The 23,380-nt window shown below is 52.8% G+C and overlaps 4 protein-coding genes across 10 annotated transcripts in view; 2 read left to right on the top strand and 2 right to left on the bottom strand.

Annotated features, from left to right (window-relative positions):
- Positions 1-869, bottom strand: part of RUVBL2 (RuvB like AAA ATPase 2) — a 93,105-nt gene extending 92,236 nt beyond the window's left edge. Inside the window, exon 1 of one of the 2 annotated variants that reach the window (XM_069551191.1) lies at positions 251-869. In XM_069551191.1, coding sequence (XP_069407292.1) covers positions 251-262 — 12 coding nt within the window. In that variant the 5' untranslated portion in view covers positions 263-869. The remainder of the gene's footprint in view (positions 1-250) is intronic. The other variant, XM_069551192.1, reaches the window with a different exon arrangement.
- GYS1 (glycogen synthase 1) lies at positions 756-17,549 on the top strand. Of its 2 annotated transcripts, XM_069551176.1 has the most exons (16): positions 756-1,150; positions 2,594-2,775; positions 5,264-5,455; positions 6,490-6,675; positions 6,918-7,062; positions 7,890-8,007; positions 8,331-8,451; positions 8,741-8,847; positions 10,913-10,972; positions 11,063-11,141; positions 12,688-12,801; positions 13,122-13,248; positions 14,913-15,008; positions 15,197-15,360; positions 15,801-15,881; positions 16,053-17,549. In XM_069551176.1, the coding sequence occupies exons 1-16, from the start codon at positions 1,033-1,035 to the stop codon at positions 16,371-16,373; spliced, it is 2,211 nt and encodes a 736-aa protein (XP_069407277.1). In that variant the 5' UTR covers positions 756-1,032; the 3' UTR covers positions 16,374-17,549. The 2 variants fall into 2 exon arrangements, with proteins under 2 accessions (XP_069407277.1, XP_069407278.1); XM_069551177.1 differs by lacking the exons at positions 8,331-8,451; positions 8,741-8,847 and having other exon boundaries at positions 819-1,150.
- Positions 17,550-18,880: 1,331 nt separating this feature from the next.
- FTL (ferritin light chain) lies at positions 18,881-22,832 on the bottom strand. The gene is made up of 4 exons (XM_069551201.1): positions 20,150-22,832; positions 19,837-19,983; positions 19,360-19,485; positions 18,881-19,190 (listed from the first exon to the last, which is right to left on the bottom strand). The coding sequence occupies exons 1-4, from the start codon at positions 20,249-20,251 to the stop codon at positions 19,038-19,040; spliced, it is 528 nt and encodes a 175-aa protein (XP_069407302.1). The 5' UTR covers positions 20,252-22,832; the 3' UTR covers positions 18,881-19,037.
- The window catches only part of TULP2 (TUB like protein 2), a 63,287-nt gene continuing 59,766 nt past the window's right edge, over positions 19,860-23,380 (top strand). For 3 of the 5 annotated variants that reach the window (XM_069551188.1, XM_069551186.1, XM_069551181.1), the window contains exon 1: positions 19,880-20,010. The gene's annotated coding sequence lies outside the window, so the exon portion shown is untranslated. Of the gene's footprint in view, positions 20,011-23,380 lie in introns of all 5 variants that reach the window. The other 2 variants (XM_069551189.1, XM_069551183.1) reach the window with 2 other exon arrangements.

The raw sequence follows: 23,380 nt of genomic DNA, 5'->3' as shown, positions 1-23,380 counted from the left end.
AAGTTGGAGTTCCTACAAGACGATGGAGTCGGATATGACCACTGATACCGTAAAAATTCAATTGAACCCAAGATGCCGGGATCCTAGTCTCTTCTTTTTTCCTCCCTCAGATCCAGAAGCCCAGGCCCCCAGCTCCCTCCTTCCTCAGATCCAGGAGTCAAGGTCCTCAGCCTCCTTTCCACTAAGATCCAAGAGTCCCCGTCCAGCCCCCTGCTTGAGACTCCTCAGCCCTCAGCACGCCGACACTCACCACGGTTGCCATGATGCTCACCAACCGCCAATATCCTAGCGGAAACGGAAACGCGCTAGGAACGAAGTGTTCTGGCCCCTCTAGACTGCCAAGTCATCCAAAAATCTCGGTGGTTCTTTATAAATATGCAAACTCTCCTGGTGGGGCGTGGTGTCACATTTTAGGCCCTGCCCACTCGCCGAGGCCGCGTCCATTCCTCTCGCCTCCCGGCTCCTCCTCCTTTTACCCAGAACCTCCTTGCTAAGGCGATTGCAAAACTCTTTTAACGCTTCTTCGGGGAACCACACGTTCCCCACGCTTCCTTTCCTCCTCATCGACCGTCTTCCCTCCCACTCCAATTCTGGGGCCTCAGCTTCGGATTGACAGGGTTGACGGCCAATCAGCTAGCGCAGCAGCAAACCCCGTTTACCCGAGCTCCCTTCAGCTGTGAGGCGGAGGTGGGGCCGAGCCGAGTGAACGCTACCCTGTCCACCAATGAGAAGACGCGGGAGCCCCGCCCCCAGGCGCAGACCAATGGCCTTGGCCGGGGGGCGGGCGCCGCCTCCTGGTGGCCGCAAGGTTTCACTGCAGGAGTCCCAGGGGGTTCAGTGACGCTGCGGCCGCTTTGCAGCCCCGGTCTGACCGCTCCGGGCGGGGGTGCGGTCGTGCAATAGGAAGCCGAGGGCGGTGCGAGCTTCCCGTCGGGCACCAGCTACTTGGCCCGGCGCCCTGCCCAGTGCATTCCTTCGACACCTCCGGGGCCCCCACCGGTGGCCCCCCGGAGCCCTCTAACCGCGTCGGCCATGCCTCTAAACCGCACTTTGTCCATGTCCTCCCTGCCAGGACTGGAGGACTGGGAGGATGAATTCGACCTGGAGAACACAGTGCTCTTCGAGGTGGCCTGGGAGGTGGCCAACAAGGGTGAGCAAACCGAGCAGAGGGACCCGGACGAGAAGAGCAGGCGGGGATGAGGGCCCGAATATTGAGTAACAGCGAACGAGGCTGTATGGCATGATTCTGGGTCCTGGGCAAGGAGCTTGTGACTCCTGTGCCCTTGGAGAGGGGCTGGAGTTTGTCTCCTGGGCCCTGGAGGGAGGGGATGAGTCGCATAAGACGAAAGGAGCCTGGAAACCCAGGTCCTGGGTCCTAGGGGAGAGGGCGTTAAAATGAAAAAGACCACAGAGACTTGGGTCCTTGATAGGGAAGGAGATGCGGGGGGAAGGGTTTGGCACTTCAGAACTGTGGCCCTAGGTGGGGAAGGATCTTGGGATGTAACTCCGGATTTTAGAGAGAGCCCACTTGGAGATGGGATGCACGGATCATGGTGGGAGAATTTGGGGAACTGGTCATTTGAGAGTAAATATATGAGGAGGCTGGAGACCCTAATTCTTAGATCCTGGGGTGAGAGAGCGTTGGGGCCTGGAAGGCAGGGTTCTGAGTGCCTGAGCTCCGGATTTGGAGGAGTAGAGGAGACTCCTCAGACACATGCGCGCTGGATTGGGGGAAGACTGGGAAGTCCTAAGTTGGTCAGGGGCTGGGCCCTGGGGTGGGAGTGGCTGGGGGCTTGGATTTCTGGGTCCCAGGCTCCAAAGCGCCTGATGTTCTGGGTTTGGAGAAGGCTGGGGCAGGAAACTCAGGAGCGAGGCAGTCTAGCTCCACAGAAGGAAGGAAGCTGGGATTTTGCATTACTGAGTTTTGGGAGAGAAACGGGGGCAGGGGGTGGCGGGGCTGCAGGTTTCTGCAGACACGAAGCCATGGGTCGCCAGGGTCCAGGCTCCAGGGGGTAAGGAGTCTGGAATGGAGTCATGGGAGGGGCAGGGCCATGCATGCCTGTGTCCCCACATGGGGAGAGAGAACTGGGAGACTGGTCGTCAGAGTCCCTGGCGGGTGAGGGGTGACAGCTCTGGCTTCTTTGGGACTACTGTGGGAACCTAAATGAGGCCATGAAGAAGGATTCTCCCTTATTGTGTCCTGGAGCCTGACTTGGAGTTTAAACCCAGCTCCCTTAAGCTGGCAGTTCAAGAACCTGGACCCTGATAACCCTCGTCAGCTTCTGTCCTCCTCGGCCCCAGCCCCTAACTCTGTCACACCTGGGAGCCAAGGCCCCCCGTCTCTTCTCTTAGAAGTCCAGCCTGAACCCTCTTCTCCCTCCAAGTCCTGACCCCAGCCCCCTCCTCCCATCAACCCAGGAGTACCATCCATCAAGCCCCCCTCCCCTCCTCCCTGTGACCCTGAAGTGTGGGCTCCCAGTTCCCTCTTCCCTCTGAGCCAGAGGTCCGTGGCTCCTGTGCACCCACGCCCCTCCCCAGGCCCCAGGTATGTGGCTCTCAGCTGGGGCCTGTCCTCATGTACTTGGGCCCACAGTGGGCGGCATCTACACAGTGCTGCAGACGAAGGCAAAGGTGACGGGGGATGAGTGGGGCGACAACTACTACCTGGTGGGACCGTACACGGAGCAGGGCGTGAGGACCCAGGTGGAGCTGCTGGAACCCCCGACGCCAGCCCTGAAGAGGACGCTGGACTCCATGAACAGCAAGGGCTGCAAGGTGGGGCATGGCCCAGCCGAGCGCTGGGTGGGGGCAGCGGAAGGAGGAAGAGCAGGGGGTGGACAGTCCCGGGGAGACAGGGAGGCCCACACAAAAACTCAGAATGGCCCAGTACTTTCCCAGGCAGACATAGAGGAAGTAAGATTGACAGACACTCAGAGAGATCCAGGACTCTGTGAAGTGAGTGGGTGAACCCCCGGCTCTAGGACATTGGTGAATGAACACAGAGAGCAGGTACAAGGCAGACAGAAAGATGGTCCTAAAGAGGAAGAGGCCAAGATCCTCAGATGCAGAGAGAGGAAAAGAGCTAGATGGACAGATAAAACCTGGTGGGTGTGTGGTGGGTGTGGGGTGGGGGTGAGGCAGGAGGTCAGAGCAGTTGTTCTGGAGCCTGAAGTTCAAATTCATCTTCTCTGGGGACTTGCCTGGCAATCCAATGACTAAGACTTTGCCTTCCAATGCAGAAGTTTGTGGGTTTGATCCGTGGTCAGGAAGCTAAGATCCCGCATCCTTGGTTGCCAAAGAAACAAAACATAAAACAGAAACAATATTGGAACAAATCCACTAAAGACTTTAAAAATAGTTCACACACACAAAAAATTCACCTTCTCTGCTTCCTCCTGTGTGACCTTGACTGATGAGCATTGCTGATAGCATCTACTGTAGAGATTTCTTGGGAGGATGAAATAGCTCATAAAAGGTCTTCAACCCAGGTCCTGGCATGCAGTTCGCATGTCTGTGAGCTGTTATCTTCGTGGTTATTATTATCACATCATTATTACTTAAAACAGCTTGCAGAGTGAGGTGGGCAGGTAAACAAACAAGAGAGCTGATGGAGACATGCTGAGTGTCCCCAAAAGTGATGGTTTCCCAGTGGTTAGAGCAACAGGGAAACAGAGTCTAGATAGGGAAGAGAGGTAGCCTAATGTTTTAGAGAGAAGGGTCTCGAAGGAGAGAGGAAGGTGGGTAACTGAGGAAGAGAGGCAGGCAGACCCAGGGGACAGAGTTTCAGATGAGTGGAGTCAGGAATTAAAAAGAGGAGGGGGAAAATAAAAAATAAGAAAGAGGAGGGAGAGAGTGCCAGGCACCTAGTGAGCACTGAGGATGAGAACAGAGGTTAGGCCCGAAGGCACCAGGGCTGAGGCACAGACAGGTTGGGTTCTGGGAGGGAGGGAGAAGTATAGGCTTGCCTTCATTCATTCACCGCCTCTGGTTTGGGATGGGGTCTGGAGTCCAATCAGGAGGGGCTGTGTCCCTAAGGAACCCTAGGGCGGCCCAGTCCCTCCCCCAGGGCAGCTGCTATCCACGTGCTGGGGGCCTAAGAATAGCCCCCCCAGCAAAAGGGCAGACAACAGCTGGGAGGGGGAGGGAAAAGCCACGTTGGGAGGAGTAGGGTGGCTCAGCCGGATGGAGGTGTGGCAGCAGGCCCAGAAGCTGGGCCACAGGAATCTGGAGGAAGCCAACAGATCAGAGAAACATGGCAGAGGGCAGAAATCCAACCTGGAGGCTTAGAAACACAGCAGTGGGAGCCCCCAAGGTGTGGAAAGTGGGTGGGCAGTATTAGATAGGAGGCTGCAGAGTATAAGATGGGCTGGGGGCAGGGGAAAGAAGAAGCAGGTGATGTATAAGGTGAAAGAATCAGAAACAAGGCAGCGAGAAGGGTAAAAGCAGCGGCCAGTGACCCACAGAAAGGAAAGCTGATGGGAGAAAGCCGCTTGATGACTGGTGGGAGAAATGTGGCAGCGGACATAGAAACAAGGCAGCGGGTTGGAGAAATGATTAAGTGAGTAAGGAAGTGAAGTCACTCAGTTGTGTCCGACTCTTTGTGACCCCGTGGACTATAGCCTACCAGGCTTCTCCGTCCATGGAATTCTCCAGGCAAGAATACTGGAGTGGGTTACCATTTCCTTCTCCAGGGGATCTTCCCGACCCAGGGATCGAACCCAGGTCTCCCGCATTGGAGGCAGATGCTTTAACCTCAGAGCCACCAGGGAAAAATGAAGAAATGATTAGCAGGGTGGATAAACAAGGCAGTACGGGGCACGGAGGCAGGACATGCGCAGTGTGGGTTATAAGTAGTGACGGGCGACAGCCGTTATAGCAACTAAGCAAGGGGGACTTTCCTGGTGGTGCAGTGGTTGAGACTCCACACTTCCCACGCAGGGGGCACAAGTTCAATCCCTAATCAGGAACTAAGATCCCACATGCTGTGCAGTGTGGCAAAAATAAACAAAAAATTTGAAAAGAAAGATAAGAAGCAAGGAATGGGGAGAGGTGCCACAGCTAAGATGAGAAAAGACTGTGGGAGGAATAATTAACAGCAAATGGAGAAATAAGGCCATGGGTGAAAAATTGGCAGATAAAGAAAAAGAAAGTAGAAGAACCCAGGCTGTGAGCCCGGATGTCCGCCTGGGGGTGGGAGAAACACAGATGCTGTGACCAGACACAGGTGCCCACAACCCTAAGCCTTCCTGTGGTCCCTCTGCAGGTGTACTTCGGGCGCTGGCTGATCGAGGGGGGCCCCCTGGTGGTGCTCCTCGATGTGGGGGCCTCAGCCTGGGCCCTGGAGCGCTGGAAGGGGGAGCTATGGGACACATGCAACATCGGGGTGCCCTGGTACGACCGGGAGGCCAACGACGCCGTCCTTTTCGGCTTCCTCACCACCTGGTTCCTGGGTGAGGTAGGCCCCACTGTCAGTTCCTGTGCCCCTCCTTTTGACCCCAGGTCCCAAATTACAAAGGCCATCAGTCCCTGGCCAGAGGGTTGCCAGGTGGTCGGAGGGTGGTTGGTGTCTCTTCTGCCCGAGCATTCTGGGAATTGTAGTCCTTTAATCCAGGGATTAGATCTAATCTTTGGGAACATGGACATCCAGGGGCCTAGATTCTTCTTTCTTCAGAGAGCCAATCTCAACTCCAGATCATCCACTCCAGTCTTCCAAATATGGAAATGCCAAGCTCCTAGCTCTAGAGGAGGCTGACTTGACGGGAAGGCTCACCCCAGGGAATTCTGGGAGTTGTAATTCTCTCATCCTATATTGGGCTATGCTATGCTATGCTAAGTCACTTCAGTCGTGTCCGACTCTGTGCAACCCCATAGACGGCAGCCCACCAGGCTCACCCGTCCCTGGGATTCTCCAGGCAAGAGTACTGGAGTGGGGTGCCATTGCCTTCTCCGATATTGGGCTAGACTTGGCTTTCAGATGGGGCCCCGGATGTTTAGGAATCCCCAGCCTATCTGAGAACCGGGAATCCTGTACTGACCCTCTTTTAGGTTTTAAAAGACTCAAGATGCTTTTTGTCCCCCACACCTTGGGACAAACAGTTTATAACTGGCTGCTTCTAGGGCATCCTGGGAGTTGTAGTCCTTCAGCAAGTATTGGGTACAGGTCTACTCTTGACTGCCATAAAGGGTCTCCAAGAATTGTGTTCATGACCTGGGGAAAACCTTGGTCTTTCCAATTCACCTCTGCTGGGACTTAGAAGATTGGTCAAAAAAACAGTTCCCATAAGCCTGTGGGGCTGAGGTCAGCTAGTCCAGTGGCCTCAGGGATTGAGAGGTCCTTGTCTGATGGGGATTGCAGTAGGTCACCACCTACTCTGTGCAGTAGTAGGGGTAGGTTTACCACTCTCCTACTTCCTCATCTACGTGGGGGAATCACTGGTTGTCTTCACAAAATACGTGGAGACACAGCGGCCTGTCTCTACTGCCCCACAGTTCCTGGCCCAGAGTGAGGAGAAACCGCATGTGGTTGCACACTTCCACGAGTGGCTGGCAGGCGTCGGGCTCTGCCTGTGCCGCGCCCGGCGGCTGCCCGTGGCTACCATCTTCACCACCCACGCCACGCTGCTGGGGCGATACCTGTGTGCCGGGGCCGTGGACTTCTACAACAACCTGGAGAATGTGAGCTGGGAATGTGGCAAATGGGGGTTGACAATGTTACAAGACAGCCCAAAGCTGTCTTCAAAGCCCAAGGGGATCAAGTTCTCTCTTCTCCTGAGACCCAGGAGTCCAAATCCCCAGTCCTTTCCACCCTCAGACCCAGGAGTCCAGCTTTCAGCCCCCGTCTCCCCCAAGACACTAGAGACTGGACCTTCTGTCTTTCCCCAGTCCTTCTAACCTGATCACCCTTTCTGCCTGCCCAGTTCAACGTGGACAAAGAAGCAGGTGAGAGGCAAATCTATCACCGCTACTGCATGGAGCGGGCCGCAGCCCACTGCGCTCACGTCTTCACTACTGTGTCCCAGATTACCGCCATCGAGGCTCAGCACCTACTCAAAAGGAAACCAGGTAGGAAATAGGCTGGGGACCGTAGATATAAATGAGGTAGTCTATGCCAAGGCCTGTACCAACCTTTTTTTTTTTTTTTTTGGTGTAAAGATCAAAGAACTACAACTCCCAGAAGGCCATAGGTTGCCAGTCTGAATATGAGGCTGCCTGACTGTATACCCTAGAGACTAATGGGAGGTGTAGTTTCTTTAATTTCAGAAATGATAAAATTCTTTTACTGACTAATATAGATGTTGGTCTTACAAAGAGGAAGGAGGTTCCTTGGATTTTGTTTTTAAGAAAAGCAGTGTTGGAACCAATTCTTCTTTCCAAATTAGAGCATCTGTTGTCAGTGGGTGCAAGGCCTTTGGCTGGACAGCTCCTTATATTCCTGGAATTTTACCCCAGCAGCTGGTGGGGGTTATAGTTTTTCAATGACACACTTTAATTTCTATGACAATAGCAAACAGTTGGGGCCGTAAAAGAGGTTTGAAGGTAGAGAAACAGGATGGGGATATTGATTCATTCCCCCAGCTCAGGGTAGCGTAGGGGAAACAAAAGAACTACAACTCCCAGAAGCCTTGTTGCTGATCTGTTCCCTGTTTAGTTAGCCATTCTCGGGGGCTGATGGGAATTGTGGTTAGGCTTCTGAAATAAGCAAGCAGTATTGCAAAAGAAGGTGTCTGAGTGTTAGGGCAATTGGGTCACCACAGGAACTCACAGAGGCGCTATGGAAACAAAGACATTCTGAAAGGAAAGGGGTCTCTCCTTCATTTATTCATTCAGCCACATTGATCTGAATGAAGAAATGAAGAAATGAAATGTGGGACCTTCTCCCCCAATCCCAGATATCGTGACCCCCAATGGACTGAATGTGAAGAAATTCTCTGCCATGCATGAGTTCCAGAACCTCCATGCTCAGAGCAAGGCTCGAATCCAGGAGTTTGTGCGGGGCCATTTTTATGGGTATGTAGGCCAGATACTTAGGTCTCAAGAGGAGGGGGTTGGGAGCCCAGACTCCTGGGGCCAACAGAGGGGAGAACTGAGGGCTCAGTCTCTTGAGTTCTTGAGCACCAGCACAACGGCTGAATATTTAAGGAAATCCCTGTCTAAGGAGAAGAGAACCACAGTTCCCATGATGAGTTCCCATGATGCCTGTGTCCTAAGATGTTCTTGATGTCCTAAGAACAAAGATGTTCTTTGCCCCTGTGGCTTCTGGGGTTTGTAGTTTTGAGGCTGCGGTATGTGGGTGAGGGTCTTGGCTTCACCCTGGGTTGTGGCTTCTTTAGGCACCTAGACTTCAACTTGGACAAGACCTTGTACTTCTTTATTGCCGGCCGCTATGAGTTCTCCAACAAGGGGGCCGACGTCTTCCTGGAGGCCTTGGCCCGGCTCAACTATCTGCTCAGAGTAAGGCCTGGGCTGCAAGGGGTCAAAGAGAAGGAGAATGGAGACCTGGGAAGGTGGGGGCAGGGAAACCTATGTATAAAATGGGAGTGTAGGGATGACTCAGAAAGAAGATCAGAGTCCCAGTGGGGATGGTAACTCTGTCCTATATTCTTGACAGGAAGGGACATGGCAAGGTCCTAGTGGTCTTGAGGGGTGGAAAAGGGTGGGTGTCTCAGCCTTCTCCCATGTGATCCTCACTCACACACACATACACACACACACACAAGGCCCTCCCTTTCCTCTGCCCCAGGTGAATGGCAGCGAGCAGACGGTGGTCGCCTTCTTCATCATGCCGGCTCGGACCAACAATTTCAACGTGGAAACCCTTAAGGGCCAGGCCGTGCGCAAGCAGCTTTGGTCAGCAGTCCTTGGCGCAGCATTTCCTGCAGCTCCCATTCCCATCTGCGTACTTTGGGTCCCCGGTTTCTCCCGGGGTCTCAGTTTTGTCATCTGTAACATGATCAACCCATCCCTGACCTGATTCCTAGCAGAGTCACTTGCTTCAGATGTGTCCAGCCCCAGGGCATATGAAGCTGCAGTCACAGGCAGGGTGAATGTGACATAGCAGGACCACGGCTCTGATATCCAGCCAGCGAGTTCAGCTCACGCCCCTGTCCCACTCTGGCTTTGTAACTTGAGGCCAAACACTCAGCATCTCAAACCTTCCTCTCTTCCTTCCTTCCTTTTCTTGGCTGTGCTGGGCCTTCATTGCTGTGCATGGGCTTTCTCTAGTTGTGACGAGCAGGGGTTACTCTCTAGTTTCAGTGCGTGGGCTCAGTAGTTATAGAGCTCCCGCTTAGTTGCTCCATGGGATGTGGAATCTTCCTGGACCAAGGATTGAACCTGTGTCCCCTGCATTGTGCCATATACGGTCATGGGAGTCAAAGTCACTCAGTCGTGTCCGACTTTTTGCGACCCCATGGACTGTCCATGGAATCCTCCAGGCCAGAATACTGGAGTGGGTAGCCTTTCCCTTCTCCAGGGGATCTTCCTGACCCAGGAATTAAACCTGGGTCTCCTGTATTACAGGCAGATTCTTTACCCACTGAGCTATCAGGGAAGCCCTCTTTTTTCTTTTAATATTTATTATTTATTTGGCTGCCGTGAGTCTTAGTTGCAGCACACCGGATCTTTAGCATATGAACCCTTAGTTGCACAAGCCTCAGTTTCTTTTTAATTAATTATTTTATTTTTGGCTGCACCTGGGTCTTTGTTGCTGCACATGGGCTTTCTCTACTCGTGTTGAGCTGGGGCTACTCTTGAGTTGAAGTGTGCAGGCATTGCGTTGCAGTGGCTTCTCTTGTTGCAGAGCATGGGCTCTGGGGTGCACAGGCTTCAGTAGTTGTGGCTCGCAGGCTCTCGAGCATGGTGTCAGTAATTGTGGTGCACAGGTTAGTTGCCTGGGGCATGTGGGATCTTCCTAGACCAGGGATTGAACCTGTGTCCCCTCCATTGGCACGCGGATTCTTAACCACTGGACCATCAGGGAAGTCCAAGCCTCAATTTCTTCACCTGTAAAACCCACTCACTAGTCATTGGCTGGCTATTCCTTGAGCTCCTACTGTGTGCCAGGTGCTGTTCCAGGCACTGTGAACACACTTGTGAACCAGAAAGATAAAATCCCTGCCCTCATTAAGTTCACATTCTAGAAAGTTCTATAGAAAGTGCTGTGGCCAAAAAAAAAAAAAGCAGGACTGGGATATGAGATGGGGTTGTCCTGACAGGTCACAGTGAGAAAGTACCAGCAAGTAGAGACCAAGAGAGGAAATGAGGGAGAGAGCATTGTGTATATCTGGGGAACAGCATTTCAGGCAGAGGGAACAGCAAGTGCAAAGGCCCTGGGGCATGTTTGAGAAACAGCAAGGAAGCCAATAGGGATGGAGCAGAATGCCCTAGGGAGGTGGGGTAGAAAATGAAGCCAGAGCTCTGAGAGGACCATGAACAGAGGAATGTCAATGACATTGTAGGGTAGCACTTGGCTAGCGTTACTTGTGTCCATACATTCCCCCTCTCAGAACGTAATTTTCCCTTTTAATAAAATGGGGCTTAGGATCGCTAGCACAAATCCTAATAATAGCTGACATTTCTGGAAGGTTCACTGTGTGCCAGGCACTGTGCATTTTTTGTCATGACCTCATTGAATTCGCACTGCAAACCTTTGAGGTCGCTTCTATTTTTATCCCCATCTGACAGATGAGTCACCGAAGTCAGAGAGGGAAGGCCATCTGTCCCTGGTCACACAGCTGATGCAAGGCACAAGGAAGCCAAGCCTTCTAGGACCTGATTCCCCGAGTCCCCATCCTCCAGCCCAGAAATCCCCAGGGCTTCTCTCTGCTCAGACCTCAACTTCCCAGCTGCCCCAGAAGCCTAACAGTGAATGGCAGCTGGTCTCTATGTAATGTTGTCGCTCTGCTTCCTCCAGGGATACAGCCAACACAGTGAAGGAAAAGTTTGGGAGGAAGCTTTACGAATCCTTGCTGGTGTGAGTGCCCTGCCCTCAGCCCTGCATCCTCCTGGGCTCTAAACCCTCTCGTCACCCATGCCCAGATGCATCCCCCTGCTCGCCTTACAGGGGAAGCCTCCCAGACATGAACAAGATGCTGGACAAGGAGGACTTCACTATGATGAAGAGAGCCATCTTTGCCACGCAGGTATGCTTTGGACTCCTGAGTTGAGAGATGGCGATTCCCAGCAGCAGCCCCTGAGGCAGACTGCCATGTTAGCTCTGACCCCAGAGATGGCTGGGAGTTCTGCTTTATCGCCAAGCCCTTATTCCAGGAATCAATTTTGAAGTCAGAAGGGTGTGAGCTGACAGGTATAACTTCAATTCCCAGAAGCCTTTAGGGTATCCTGCTTTCCCACAGCTTATTCTGCCCCAGAGGCTGCTGGGAGTTGTAGTTCCTTTGAGTCCTTGGGGAATCCATGAACAAAAGGTAGAAGGGACCTTAGACTAAAGTCAATAATGAAAGTGTTAGTTGCTCAGTCATGTCAGATTCTTTGTGAAGGTCACCACAAAAGGAGAACTACAACTCCCTGCTGACTTGGGCTTTGCTGCATGCTACTTCTATCTCTTCCCCCAGAGGCTGCTGGGAGTGGTAGTTTTGTTGGTCCTCTGGGGGTAGACTGGGGTCAGCTGAAACACTCCTTGAAGAACATTGAAAATTCTCAGCAGTTGGTGTTTCTTCTCCCACTGGTTGTTTCTAAGTTCCCAGATAGCCCATTGTAGCTTCTGTACATACTTGGGGTTAATTAGAGGGATGGGAAACCTTAGAGAAAATTGGCAGCCACAGAATGAGAACTACAACTCCCAGCAGCCCCTGGGGCTTTTTGCTACCTTGACTCTCCCTACCCCCAGAGACTTCTGGGAATTAGAGTTCTTTTCTTCTCTGGAATCGGGTTTTTGGTATCTGTGGTCAGTGTTGGTGATCCATTATCTGGGGAATAGAAACCAAGACAGCCAAGTTGCTCAAATAAGATGTGACCTGTTTTTGGCCAAACTATAATTTCCCAAAAGTTCCTAAGGCAGTTGGTCTCACTGAGGATGTTTCTGCCATGAGGCTGCTGGGAGTTGTAGTTTCCTGGGCTCCTGGAGTCAGTAAACGGAAGATGAGTAGATTTTTTAATGAGAGGAATGATGGGACAGCTGCAAAGAACTATACATCCCAGCAGTCCCTGGGACTGCTATCGCACTAGCTCTGTCTTCCTCTAGTGACTCATGGGAACTGTGGTTTCTTTTGAGAGTGGGGTTTTGACGGTGGAGGTGGAAAGGAGGTCCAGGATTTTCATAAGAAAACTGTAACTCCCAGCAAGCAGCACCTGAAAGGCACAGTCTCTGCCCCCCTCAATTGCTGGGAGTTACAATCCCTTTGGGTTTCTTTGGTGACAACCCAGAGTACAGAACAAGTTTAGCTACAATCCCCTGTATTCTGTGAGGCATGTTAACCCTGGCTCTGGCTCAAAGACAGCTGAAGATTATAGTTTCTTTTCAGCTCATGGTGGTTAAAGGGAAATGAAAACCTTTACAGATAGAGCCAAGTAGGAAATCTACCACTCCTGGTAATCTTCTGGGTTTGTTGCTCCACAACCTGGTGAGAATTGTGGTTCCCTTAGATCCCCAGGATCAGCATGGCTCATGGTGAAGGAGGGAGCGCTCTGGCCCTTGCCTGACCCCACACCCCCCCCTTGTGGCCCCTACAGCGGCAATCTTTCCCTCCTGTGTGCACCCACAATATGCTGGATGACTCCTCAGACCCCATCTTGACAACCATCCGCCGAATTGGCCTCTTCAATAGTAGTGCTGACAGAGTCAAGGTGAGCTCACTGGCCAGGGTGGGGCTGAGCAAAGTTGGGGGGAGTGGTTTAGGAGGAAGGGGTGTGATATGGGGGATGGAGCCTGGCCCTCATGTTCCCTGTCTCCCCTAGTTTATGAAAGGACTGCAGTGTTTAGAAAGAACCTTTGCTTCCGAGGCAGACAGCCTTGGATTCCTATCTTTGTCCTGACACTGACTTGTGTGGCTTGGGTCAAGTCTTGCATCCTCTCTGAGCCACCCAGGGAGCACCCTGGGAGCTCCCTCCACCCAGGGAGGAGCTAAATAAGGTGCTCACGCTGAGCCCTTGTTTTCCACTGCCAGGTGATTTTCCACCCGGAGTTCCTGTCCTCTACGAGCCCTCTGCTCCCTGTGGACTATGAGGAATTTGTCCGTGGCTGCCACCTTGGGGTCTTCCCCTCCTACTATGAGCCTTGGGGCTACACACCAGGTGAGTTCAGCATCTGGCATGATCCTGAGCCAAGGGACTCACCCTCCCTGAGCTCCAAGCTCCACCCTTGCAAAAGAGGAACAATGGGAACAGTCTGTTCATGTGTTTCTGTGACACAGCAGCTCACGTGATGAGTAACTAGAGGGCTGATGTCAGAGTTCACACGTGATTTCTCTGTTTGCTACTGTTCGGTTTCCACAAACAGCAACAGCTTAAATGCACAGTTTGCTAACAATCCAGCTACTTTCATATGTTTTTAAGGCAAAATAAATACCACATTTGCTGTAGTATTTCTTCAGTGATGAGTAATTTGACAAATCTTTTAAACAGTGCTTATGTGATGATTAGGAAACTTGCCAGTTTCGTTTTCATCCACGGTTAAAATGATGTGACCAGCCCCAACCCTATTTTTCCCATGGTGGTGGTGGTTTAGTCACTAAGGTGTGTCCGACTCCATGGACTATAGCCTTCCAGGCTCCTTTGTCCATGGGATTCCCCAGGCAAGAATACTGCAGTGGGTTGCCATTTCCTTCTTCAGGAGATCTTCCCAACTAAGGAATTGAACCCAGGTCTCCTCCATTGCAGGCAGATTCTTTACCCACTGAGCTAAAAGTGCTACCTCTGGCCTCTTTTTTTTTTTTTAATAAGCCTTGTCATATGTAGTGCCTGCTTTTGCAGCTTACAGATATTTTTAGAAACACTTACATAGGATGTATAATAAACTCCTTAAAGCATTTCTCAACATTATTTTAAGGTAGTAAATGAGGTATAGAAGGTGCTCTGCACACAGGGTTAGTAATAATGAGAGATCTTATCTTACCTCCTATCAAAACAGACTATGGGGACTTCTGTGGTGGTCCAGTGATTGAGGTTCCTGGCTTCCTATGCAGGGGGCACGGGTTCCATCTCTGGTTGGGGAACGAAGATCCCACATTCCGCACAGTGTGGCCAAAAAAAAAAAGCAAAAGAACAAAACAAACAAACAACAACAAAACAGTCTATGAAGCTATGAAAACCAAAACAGTGTAACCTGGCACAGCAAAGTATCTTACAGGTTTTAAGGATTCATTAAAATGGTCCACACTGGCCCAGAGTACCGGGCTCAATAAATTAGCATCCTTATTGCCCAGTTATAGACTTTTTCTTACCCTGAGCCCTTGGGCAAGTGAATTCCCTTTTCTGGACCTCTTAGCGTCCCCTCTAAGAAATGGGGACTATCACTCGTGGGCTAATGCACAGCTTGATTTTTCCGGCCTCTGATTTGCTCAGCACAGCACCCGGCACTTGTTAAAGGCTCCAGTAGAGGGCGCCATTGAAGCTTTTATTGGGATTTAAGACAAGGCAATGGCGCCCCACTCCAGTACTCTTGCCTGGAAAATCCCATGGACGGAGGAGCCTGGTAGGCTGCATTCCATGGGGTCGCTAAGAGTTGGACATGACTGAGCGACTTCACTTTCACTTTTCACTTTCATACATTGGAGAAGGAAACGGCAACCCACTCCAGTGTTCTTGCCTGGAGAATCCCAGGGATGGCGGAGCCTGGTGGGCTGCCGTCTATGGGGTCGCACAGGGTCGGACACGACTGAAGCGACTTAGCAGCAGCAGCAGCAAGACAATACTGTAAAGACGGAAAGTAAGCAGACCTTTCTCACACCTTCCCGCAGCTGAGTGCACGGTAATGGGTATCCCCAGTGTCTCCACCAACCTCTCCGGATTCGGCTGCTTCATGGAGGAACACATCGCAGACCCCTCAGCTTACGGTCAGTGTCTGGACTGAGAATCGAAATTCTTGAATACTGGGAAAGAGGGGCGTGGACTCTGGAGCCACTAAAAGGAGGGAGTGGACTCCTTAGTCCCAGTGGGAGGGAGGCCTCCTGGTCCTCGCAGAGTCCCAGAAAGAATGAAGGTTTCAGTCTGTTCTCTGAGACCCCCATCCTGGCCCCGACAGGTATCTACATTCTGGACCGGCGATTCCGCAGCTTGGATGATTCCTGCTCGCAGCTCACTTCCTTCCTCTACAGTTTCTGCCAGCAGAGCCGAAGGCAGCGCATTATCCAGCGGAACCGAACGGAGCGCCTCTCTGATCTTCTGGACTGGAAATACCTAGGCCGGGTATAACTCCCCTCCCTGTCCTCTGCCGGTGAATCAATCACTTCCGGCTTTGGGTGACTGATTCCCCAAGCCTCGAAAGCGGACACAAAGGGCACGCTCTCTTTTTTGTAACACTTGCTGTCCCTTTAAGAAACTAACGTCCAGAAGATACGTGGGTTGGAAGTTCTCTATTTGCATAAGGGTGTGGCCAAAGATGTACCTGATTGGAGAATCCCAACCCTCTTGGTGGGTGTGGCTCAGAGACTGTCCATTCACAGCCCTGCTTATCTACATAAGGGGTGGAGCCTCGGACGTGATTGGCCTAGAGGCCAACTGGAAATTGCCGGGAGTGTGCTTATCTGATTGAAGGTGTAGCCAGGACTCACCCAGCCACCAAATCTCGGGGGGCAGGGTCTGCTCCTGCCCCCTGATGCCCACCCCGCTTCTTTCCCTCCAACAAGTACTACATGTCAGCGCGCCACATGGCGCTGGCCAAGGCCTTTCCAGAATACTTCACCTACGAGCCTCACGAGGCTGACGCGGTAAGTGGATCCAGAGGTCCCTCTGGCGGGGCCAGGAGCTAGAAAGGGGGTTTGGGGGTGAGGTGGGGTGTCCCTCCTGGAGTCGCAAGGCCTCAGGGACGTTGGACGCCCAGGCTGGCTGTAGGGAGCCTCTGATCACTCTGCGGTTTGTGCCCACACCTCCGTATACAGACCCAGGGCTACCGCTACCCACGGCCAGCCTCAGTGCCACCATCACCCTCGCTGTCGCGACACTCCAGCCCGCACCAGAGCGAGGATGAGGAGGAACCCCGGGACTTACCACCGGATGAAGATGGCGAACGCTACGACGAGGACGAGGAGGCCGCCAAGGACCGGCGCAATATCCGCGCGCCCGAGTGGCCGCGCCGCGCCTCCTGCACCTCTTCCACCGGCAGCAAGCGCGGGTCGGTGGACACGGCGCCCTCCAGCTCAGTCAGCACCCCCAGCGAACCCCTTAGTCCCGCCAGCTCCCTGGGCGAGGAACGCAACTAAATCCCCAACCTCACACTATCCCATCCCGGGCCCCCCCCCCTGCCCCGCCCCCTCCAACCCTGCCTCCCTTATCCAGAGAATGGATGTGGAATGGCGCTGTCTCAAAACTTCACTCCAGATCTTCAACCCTCTGTGGGGTCCACAACCCCGCCTCCTCCACCATATACTCCAGCCCCTCTAGCCCCGCTCTTGGAATCCCCAGCACTCCAGTATCCACAACAATGTGCCTTTCTTGTGCCCTGGAGTTACCCCCCAGGCCGTCCCAGAGGCCAGGGATCTGCCGTTGCCCTGTTGTGGTGCCAGAGGTTTTCACAAACCTGCTCTGTTGCCTTTTATGGTGGGGCTCCTACAATCCCTTGCACTTACTAATTCTACAGCAAACAGAGTCTGCCACGTGCAGGCCTGGCCAGGACGCCACGGAGCACTGGAAACCATGTGGCAGCCCTGCTAATGAGACAATCAAGTCCAGAGCTGGCACCCTTTCAGGGACTTAACTGAGTGCAGGTTCTCTATTTCAACTCCAGAACTCGGGCTCCAGGCCAGTGCAGTCCTGTTTACTCTGAGGGAGCCTTCCCTGGGGTGTCCAACTCTGCCTGGAGGATCCCTCCAGCCCAACTCCCTTCTTTCTCTGCACTTTGGCCAAGCAAGTGGGGGCAGAACCACTTGGCTTCTCATTCCTACTGGAGAACACTGTCTTGGTCTAGATGCTTTTCTGGCCTTTTCTGGACCAGACCCTATTCTTCTTTCCCTGAATCTGAATTCCCCCATATCTCTAGACTCCTGTGGCTTCCAGGGAATCCCTCTGCTGAGGACCACTGGCTGTCTTCTCCTGCACCCTCCCCCAAACAACCCTCAACCGCTAGACGCACCATGAAACCACTGGGTTCTGGGTCCCAGCTGCTGATTCTAGAACCCCCCCCCCTCTGTGCTGCATCCTGGTCCCATCCCCCTGGTCTAGAACTCAGCCCACTGGATTCTAGAACCTCCATATTTACCTCACCTCGAGGTTCTTCCATCCCCAAGCTGTGCCCTGCCCCCAGCTTTGGTGAAAGAGAAGGGCCCCTCATGTGTGCTGTGCTGTGTCTGCTGCACTTGGTTTGCAGTTGGGAGGGGAAGGCAGAAGGGGTGTGATTGAAGTGTGTCCAGAGATGAAAAAAATACATCTATATTTAAGAATCTCAGGTCTAGTCTGACATGAGGGCTTGGTGGACCTGAATTCTGGCCCCGCCCTCCTCTTCCCCCGCTCCTCTTTATTCCTATTCCTCCCCCTGCCCACGGCTGGGTCCCTGTTCCCTTGTCTCACTCTGTCTTAGAGATTTGGCTTGCCATTGGATTCCACTGTTATTTCAAAGGCACCTCTCTTGTTTTAGACTTGACTTTAAGTGGCAAAGTTGCCTCAAGCTCTTTGGCAGAAAGGGGCTGTCACTGGAAAAAGGATAGCCATGAGCCATATGTGGCTATTTAAATTCCTCAGTAGCACTAGTGTATGCAAGGGTGGCCACGTGGCTACCCTATTGGATAGCAAGATAGAGTACATTTCCATCATTGCAAGAAGTTCTGTTGGACAGCACTAGTTCAGACCATGTTTCTACTAGGGACTCTGGCCTCTGCACTTTGGCCTTACTGTCCCCTGGATGGCTATTTTTGGAAAAAAACTTTCAGTTATAATCTTCTCTAGGCTACATGTGCATCTCCAAACCAATCGCTTTTCAGGGGAGTAGAAAGCTCTGGTTATTTGAATTTGGATGTCTTATCTTCCTTCTGTTAGCCACTGTTTGCACTAGACACCAGAAGTCCCCTCCCCCACCAGCAGAAAGGGCATGGTGCTTGTCTACCAAACAGGATGGGGGTAGGGGGTCAGCTTTTGTCCCCATTCCCCCCCACCCCACCCCTGCTTGGACTTCACAGCTGCCTGCTAAGGCATCTTCAAGCTTCTATTCCCATTTGGACAATTTCATAGTGCTGAGCCCTAAACCCTGGCTCAGTACCTGCTTCGCATGATGTGCTCTCAGCTGCTCAGACCCACAGGCCGGATTCTACCTATTATGTGCCTTGAATTCCACACAAACAGCCTTTGGAGGTCAGATCTGGGTGTGCATCCTGATTACCATGGGTAATTTACACAGTAATTGTCTCAAGTCACCCACATAAAGGAGCTGGCAATTCTATTAACACTGAACCTCCCAGAATTGAACCACAGACAGTAACTTTCAGAGCTCCACAAGTGCCTGGCAACATAACTCATCTGAACCAGTTTCTAGTTACTGATTAACAGCTGTCTGCTTCTAGTTACCAACCCCAGGTTTTACCACACTCTCCCTGGAATCTGGGCTCTACCCTTTTAGGAAGGGCAGTTAACAGCCTGGTGAAGCAGAGAACCTACTACTGCAACACCCCACAGGTGTTATGTAACCGAATCGACTCCTTTCTCCCTGCCAGCCGAGTCCAACCAGCTTTGTGAAGAGACCCCACCTTTTCCCCACCATGATCCACACACAAAACCAGGATATGCTGCAAAAAGCTTTATTGTTTCCATTTGGTCCAAGGCTTGAGAGAGGGCTCCAGGGTGTTAAAAAGCTGCCTAGTGGCTGCAGAGAGGGGCTTCAGGCAGCCCTGATGTTAGTTAGGTGGGTTCTTCAATGGCCCACTGGTCTCCAGAAGCTCCTAGTCGTGCTTGAGGGTAAGCCTTTCGAAGAGATACTCGCCCAACCCAGCCTGGGGACCAGCCAGCCTACGGAGGTTGGTCAGGTGGTCACCCATCTTCTTGATGAGTTTCACTTCCTCATCTAGGAAGTGGTTCTCCAGGAAGTCACAGATCTGAGGAACAGAAGAGAAAATATTGCCACTTACAGATCCAATAATGGGACAGATCAGGCAGGGAGGCTCAGAAGGAAATCTGCTCATTCAAATGGTCAGTGCTTAGTTGGAATAAAGTATCATTCTGGGTAAGGTCTTTGGATGGGCAGACATGAAAGGAGATACTTACGTGGGGGTCTCCGCGGGCAGAAGCCAGGCCATGCAGATCCAGCAGGGCTTGATTCAGGTTCTTCTCTACGAGAAGGGCGGCTTCCATAGCGTCCTGGGTTTTACCCCACTCATCTTGAGATGGCTTCTATACCAAAAACAGAAACGGTTCAGTACTAGCCACTCTAGAAAGGACTAAAAACTGATATTCCAGTAGTTGCCAGAGTAAAGGGTTTAGCCAGAAAAAAAAGTCGAAGAGCGTGTATATTTCATCCTCAGTATCCTACAAACTACACGTCCCAAGACAACACACGCTGCGTCCTGGACCGCCACGTCTTGGGGGAACGGTTGCGCCTCCATTTCCAGCCATAACAAGCAACCCATACAAGATTCAACTCAGTCTCCCAAGAGCCTATGCAGTACCCAAACCGCTACAGTCAAGGGGTCTCTAGCGCAGGGATTGTTGGGAGATGTAGTCCGCTGCCCACACACTATTTACCTGCACGTCCAGGAAGAGGGCGCGGCCGCCACGCTGGTTTTGCAGTTTCAAGAGACGCTCCGCGCCCTCGCGCTTCTCCTTGGCCAATTCGCGAAAAAAGTGACCCACTCCTTCCAGGGCCACATCGTCGCGGTCGAAATAGAAGCCCTGCAGGAAGAGATGGCGGGAACAATGGTAAGCAGGAGGCGAGGCCAGGCAACCGGACTCTGCCTTCTGACTATCGAAAGGGACAAAGAAGGCCAGCGCGTGCGCAGAGGGCCGGAGGTGCGCAGCTGAGGGAAACTTGGGCTGGGGTCGTCTTGGGGAACCTCACCAGAGAGAGGTAGGTGTAGGAGGCCCGCAGTTGCATGTTAACCAGGCGGTTGACGGCGGCCTCCACCTCGGTAGAATAATTCTGACGAATCTGGGAGCTCATGATTGGTCGGTAATAATAAGGAGTTAAAAAATGGGGGCTGGTCCCGGTGATCGCGGACAGCTGAGTGGCTGACTCCGGAGGTTGCGACTGGAAAAAAGGTTGGAGGGTGGTCGGAGGCTGGAGCAAGGGGCGTCCCTGGGTCTGTTCCGTCCAAGCACTGTTGAAGCAAGAGACAGATCCGCGGGGCCGCCGAGCGCACTTCAAAAGCCTGTGGCCAAGGCGGCTTCTTTTATAGCGCGCGGGCCCTCGGAAGTGGGGCGGTCAGGGAGAGCGGTCGGCCAATCTGCGGTGGCGGGAGGCGGGACCTAGTGCCCGCGAGTGACCAATCAGGAGCAGATGGGGCTTCCAGCTCCCCGCCCCGAGGTGGGAAAGTCACGCGCCTATACCAGGAGGGAGTTGTGAAATGGGAATTGGGGGGCTGGGGGTTTTCGCAGTATGCAAAGATTTGGGGGCTAATTCTGGGAATCCAAGGGATTCTGGAGGGGTCTCGCTGATTGATAGGTGAACAATTAATGAAGACACTGGGAGCCCTGCAAAGTAATGATCCCTGGGTCCCCCGGGGTGTCTCAGGAAAGTAAGCTGGATTCTGGCGTGTTAGAGCATGGACGTTACTGGAACCCCGGGGGTTCTTTAGAGGTGCGGAAACCTCCAGCAGACTGGAAATTGCTCTGGGAGATAAGAAGGTCCCCGGAGCAGTGAGAAGTTTGGAAAACTGTGAGATCATATTTCTGGAACCCCAAGGACCTGGAGCCTTGGGGTTCAAAAGTCGGGGGGAGTTTCTGCAGCTTTAGAGTTCAGTGGAAGTCCATATTTTTCTGGAAACTTCCTGGGGAAGGTCTTTAGACCCTGGAGGTGATCTGCAAGATTAAGAATACAGCTGTAGAGGCCTGGGGTTCAGCCCCAGAGTGGGGAGGGGAGGAAATGTTTCTGAAAGCCTTGTAAGGGCTTTTTAAAGAGGTCAGGAGTCTTGGAGAATCCTTTGGAGCCCTGGGAAGATAAGTCTGGGCCACTAGGAAAACCTAGGGGCTATTTTAGGAGCCTCTCTTTTTATTTCTGGGAACTGAGTTTGGGAGGGGGTGAACTGGAACTTTGTAGGGGGGGGGGGGTTCTCTCTGAGACTGGATTTCCTGAAGATTATTTTGAGGCAGCCAGAAACAGAATTCTTTTTTGGCTCTGAAGTAACCTCTCTGAAGTTGTCCCTGTCTTGCCTGACACATTCTTCAAGATCACAGAGAAGCCCTGGTTCCTGGGTAAACAAGAAGGGCCTGGGAACCTGTGGATGGATGTCTGTCTTCAACCAATGGACGTTTTTAAAGTATATCTGGGCCAGGCTGGTGCCTGTGTGGCAGATCTGGTTCACAACAGGACTCTGCCCTCAAGGAGCTCCCCATTGTTGGGGGAAAAGGAGAAACAAAGACCAGAATTTGACCCTCTGTAAGTGCCCTAATGGAGGCAGCTGGCGGGCTGGGGCAGAAAGCTGAGGCCGCAGGGGTGTTGGGGGCAGAGGTCAGGGCCCCTCCTGGCAGAGAAGTTTCTCCAGGCAACTAGGGCAGGGTACCCCTTGATCAGGGGGAGGCCAGTCAGGCTGGTATCTGGGGTCCTCAAGGGGTGTCTTGGCCCAGAGCCAGACTAGCAACCGTGCTGAGTCATGCTGAACTCAGCTCCGGAAGGCGCTCCAGCAGGGGGGCCGGGTGAGGCCCGCTCACTGACCTCATCTCCTGGGGGGTGTACTGCAGTCTGGCTGGGACCCAAGTCTGGCCGCCTCCCCCAAGGTGCTGCCCTGAGTGTGCTTTGTCTCTGAGTCTTACTGTCTTTTTAGTTCCCTTGATGATTTCCCTGGGCTCCTGCCTGTGTCCATATTGTCCCCTCTCTCTGGGCGGTGACTCAGTCTCCCCTTAGAGCTACTTTTTCAGACCTCCATCTCTCTCCTCTCTGGGTGTCTCCGAGGAAAGCCTGTGGGGGAGGGGCAGTTGCCCCAGGCACACAGTCACAATGGGGCCTGAGTTATTCATTCACCAAATTGCATACCTCAGCCCAAAGACCTTTAGCCTCAGCCTAAAGGAGCAGTGACCTGGAAAGTGCTCCCAGGTGGAGGGAGAGGAAGGGTGTGATAAAGGTGATCTGAAGCAGGACTGTTGGAGAGGGATTGGGGGATGAGGGAAGACTGGAGACCCAGGGAGACAGGGACAGAGAGACAGGGGCCTCAGAGAAAGGCAAAGACAGACACAGAGCGGGACAGAGAGCCAGAGAGATGACAACCAACTCTGACTATCCCAGTGACCTTATTCTCCGTAATCCTCTTTTCAGATTCCCCTTCTTTTTAAAAATCATATTCGTTTATTTTTGGCTGTGCTGGGTCTCCCTGGCTGCATGTGGGCTTTCTCTAGCTGTGGCAAGTGGGGGCTACTCTCTAGTTGTGTGCGGGCTTCTCATTGGGGTAACTTTCCTTGTGGAGAACGGGCTCTAGAGCACGGGTTTGAGTAGTTGCGGCTCACGGGTTTAGGGCTGTGGAATCTTCCCAGAGCAGGGATCGAACCCATGTTCCCTGCATTGGCTGGTGGAGTCTTAACCACTGGACCACCGGGGAAGTCCTTTTAAAAGAAAACTAATTGCGTGGCTACACCAGGTCTTAGTTGACGACACAGGATCTTTGTTTCAGCAGAGAGATCTTTTAGTTTGGGATCTATTAATAGTTCCCTGATAAAGGATTGAACCTAGCCCCCTGTATTGGCACAGTCTTAGCCACTGGCCGGCCAGTGGCTCTTCCTGAGCTCAGCATCTTCCCACAGGCTGACTCCTGTCCAGAAGGCACAGGGCCAGACCCCAGACTCCTCCCCCCAAAACCTGTCAATCTCTGCTCAGGTCCCTCCTCCACCCAGACAATTCTTGTTCAGGCCTCCTCCAGAGCCTCCCTTGGACCGTCTCAGCCTCCTCAGCCATCCAACCTCCAAGGGCTTTCCCAAAAGGCCTGAGCCCTACCCCTGTCCTCCCGAGGCCTGCACACCTGCTTCTTCCCCAGTTCTCCTCAGTAAATGTACAACTTCCTGTAGTCCCATGTGGTGGAAGCTTCCGGGCCCTAGTTCCTGGGGTTCAGGAGGCCTGCTTTGCACCCTGCTGCCCTGACCTCCA

Source organism: Ovis canadensis, chromosome 14, assembly GCF_042477335.2.
Source record: "Ovis canadensis isolate MfBH-ARS-UI-01 breed Bighorn chromosome 14, ARS-UI_OviCan_v2, whole genome shotgun sequence".
Taxonomy (NCBI): Eukaryota; Metazoa; Chordata; class Mammalia; order Artiodactyla; family Bovidae; genus Ovis; species Ovis canadensis.
Note: the sequence above shows the minus strand (reverse complement) of the source record. Positions and strands in the feature narration are given on the sequence as shown.

Excerpts from the sequence above, each read along its gene's own strand:
- GYS1 (XM_069551176.1), top strand. The coding sequence starts at position 1,033 with ATGCCTCTAAACCGCACTTTGTCCATGTCCTCCCTGCCAGGACTGGAG. Across the intron at positions 2,776-5,263 it reads TGAACAGCAAGGGCTGCAAG|GTGTACTTCGGGCGCTGGCT; the intron begins GTGGGGCATGGC and ends GTCCCTCTGCAG. Across the intron at positions 15,361-15,800 it reads ACTGGAAATACCTAGGCCGG|TACTACATGTCAGCGCGCCA; the intron begins GTATAACTCCCC and ends CCCTCCAACAAG.
- FTL (XM_069551201.1), bottom strand. The coding sequence starts at position 20,251 with ATGAGCTCCCAGATTCGTCAGAATTATTCTACCGAGGTGGAGGCCGCC. Across the intron at positions 19,984-20,149 it reads CCTACACCTACCTCTCTCTG|GGCTTCTATTTCGACCGCGA; the intron begins GTGAGGTTCCCC and ends CTCTTCCTGCAG. Across the intron at positions 19,486-19,836 it reads CCCTCTTCCTGGACGTGCAG|AAGCCATCTCAAGATGAGTG; the intron begins GTAAATAGTGTG and ends TTTTTGGTATAG.